Source organism: Oryzias melastigma, linkage group LG22 (genome assembly GCF_002922805.2).
Source record: "Oryzias melastigma strain HK-1 linkage group LG22, ASM292280v2, whole genome shotgun sequence".
In the NCBI taxonomy this organism is placed as follows: domain Eukaryota; kingdom Metazoa; phylum Chordata; class Actinopteri; order Beloniformes; family Adrianichthyidae; genus Oryzias; species Oryzias melastigma.
This window is the reverse complement of record NC_050533.1, coordinates 1,519,899-1,522,367: the sequence shown is the minus strand read 5'-3', so window position 1 is coordinate 1,522,367 and position 2,469 is coordinate 1,519,899. Positions and strand designations below refer to the sequence as shown.

At 31.2% G+C, this 2,469-nt stretch overlaps 1 protein-coding gene across 1 annotated transcript in view; it reads right to left on the bottom strand.

Moving 5' to 3' along the window:
• med6 (mediator complex subunit 6) overlaps nucleotides 1-1,363 on the bottom strand; it is a 5,504-nt gene extending 4,141 nt beyond the window's left edge. Inside the window, exons 1-2 of the mRNA XM_024275818.2 lie at nucleotides 1,207-1,363; nucleotides 209-368 (exon numbers count right to left, since the gene is read on the bottom strand). Of these exons, the coding sequence (XP_024131586.1) occupies nucleotides 209-368; nucleotides 1,207-1,228 (182 nt within the window). The 5' untranslated portion in view covers nucleotides 1,229-1,363. The remainder of the gene's footprint in view (nucleotides 1-208; nucleotides 369-1,206) is intronic.
• Between the last annotated feature and the right edge of the window lie 1,106 nt (nucleotides 1,364-2,469).

Genomic DNA, 2,469 nt, shown 5'->3' with positions numbered 1-2,469 from the left:
CTATATTATTAAAAAAATCCCTGTTCATTTTTAAAAGCCAAAAAATATATATTTTTTTAATCAAAACCCTCTCTGTCCTGCTGATTGTGGATCCTCACATTATATTTTACAAACAAAAGACCAGACCTTATTGCTTGTTTTGAGATAATTCCCCTAAAGCTGGAATATTCCTCATAATGGATTTAATGATCGCTCACAACAGACTTACTTCAGATGCTCCAGTGACAGTCGCTGCATCTTCACCACCTCATTATTGCAGCTTCGCTCGTAGAACGGGTTACTCCTCTCAGAAAAGTAGTCCAGAACATTCCCGGGGTTGAGGATCGGGACCCAGCTACTGTCGACCCAGGAGATCCCCAGAAGGTTGTCTGCAAGGATTTCAAAACACATTTCATTTTATCTTTTATGGTTCAGTGCAGCGAGAGACTCGATTTTACATTGCAAAAAGATACGTGTGTAATACAGTAAGAAGTACGAATGATTATTTTATGGAACTGAAACATCAGTGAGCCAGTCGTAGCATATCAGTTTGAAACACAAATGTCTTAAAGAATGAAAACAGAAGTGCTGGGTGTTTCATTTGCTGAAATATAGCAAAAAAATTTACAACCAAACAGGGAAAAAATGTTAAATTTTGTCTGTGGTAAACTTGTTTCTAGGTGATAGAAATGCGATTATAAAAGTTTGTTTGTGTACTTAATTTTTTAAAACGAGAACGAATGTTTATGAGGAGCATAAACAGAAACGCTTTTAATACATTTTTAGATTTTAAAGTATCACTAAATCAGTTTAAACTTCTAAGTAGAATAATATATTCACTTAACACGAGAAACTCAATTTATACTATAGCCAAAGAAATAAACATAGCAACAACTAAACGACAGGATTAAATTGGGGGAAATCGGGATGTCTACAAAATTTATATGAATAACAACAACAAAAACTGTCATTTTTGATTGTAAAATTATGGCCATTAAAGGTTAATTTAAAGATTACACGTCAAAAAAGAAAACGGTTGCTTTAACATCAGTTAGCTTGTTTGCTACCATTAGCTTCAGGCGAAAATATCACTTACAGCAACTCAAGGACAAACCCGAAACACAGAAGTGATTCAGGAATTAGAAAACATTCAAATGTTCTTATCAATTTAACAAAAAACAGCAGAAAATAATAATTAAATCCTCAAATTTAAAGAAATGAACGAACCTCTGAAATCCACCGACGCCATGATGTAAACAAATGTCTCTCCAAAATGACGCCGATGGTTCTCCTCGTCTCGTGTTGATGACGTCACGTCGACAGGAAATAAGCGAAGAAAGGAAAAAGGAAAGTTTTATGAAGCAGCCAAAAGAAGACGCATTCAAAAAATTTACTTATTAATCCTAATGGAAAATGTTACATCCACAAATGCAAATACAGTCAACAAAAACAGTTTTTATTGACTTTTATTATAATGTTATTTGTTACATGAAATGAATTAATAAACAAAAAGGCTTTGAAATTACATTATTATATATGCTCACTTTACTGTGCGTTTGAATATTTGTAACACCCCTTGGCTTTGTTTTTGTTTTTCTCTCTGAACATTGTTGCTGGATTATTTCTGTATGTAAAATTTCTAATTTAAATAGAGAAAGAAAATGTTTTTAAAAGGTTTCCACTGTATCTATTGTACAATTTTGACAAAGTTGTCGAGATTTAAAAAAAAAATCTGATTTAATATTTAAAATTTGATTCACTGGTATTCTAAGCCTTAAGAAACAATTGTGTGTAGACCTGTGATAGTTTTCATTTTATTCCTAAACAAACTAATAATAGCCGACTAGAGTGGCTATAGTAGATTTATTCATTAACAAACATAAATAAATGATGTTCTAAGAATATATATATATATATATATATATGATAGTATTTTAAACACCCAAACATATTTTCAAGATTAATTTATTTTTTCTCAAAAACTCAATTATGAAGTTTGCAAAACTTGGAATACTGTAAGTTCTGATGACAACAGAACCTTTTGACAATCATCAACTTGGAAACTTGAACTTTTTCAACACATGGAACAATAAACACAACAGAATTCATAGAGTTGTGAATAATTCTTAGACATATTTTTTTATATTTCTTTTTGTACTTAGAAACTTTCCTCATTTATATATTAAAAATGGCTTTTTAAATATTAGTTTAAAATCTAATATTATAAAGGAATCAAAGTTTGGATCTTAAATGGGTGAAGAAATTTGATCTCAGCAAAAATCAAAGAGATGAATATTTATTATGATTAAGATTATTATTATTTTTACCTTTTTTTTGTCCTTAAATCCCTTAGGGCACATGTGTCAAAGTCAAGGCCCGGGGGCCGGATCCGGCCCTCCCGGTAATTCTATCCGGACCTCCAGATCATTTTATTTTATTGTTATTAATGACCCGATGTTATCTTGAGCTCATTTCTAACTTGGATAATTT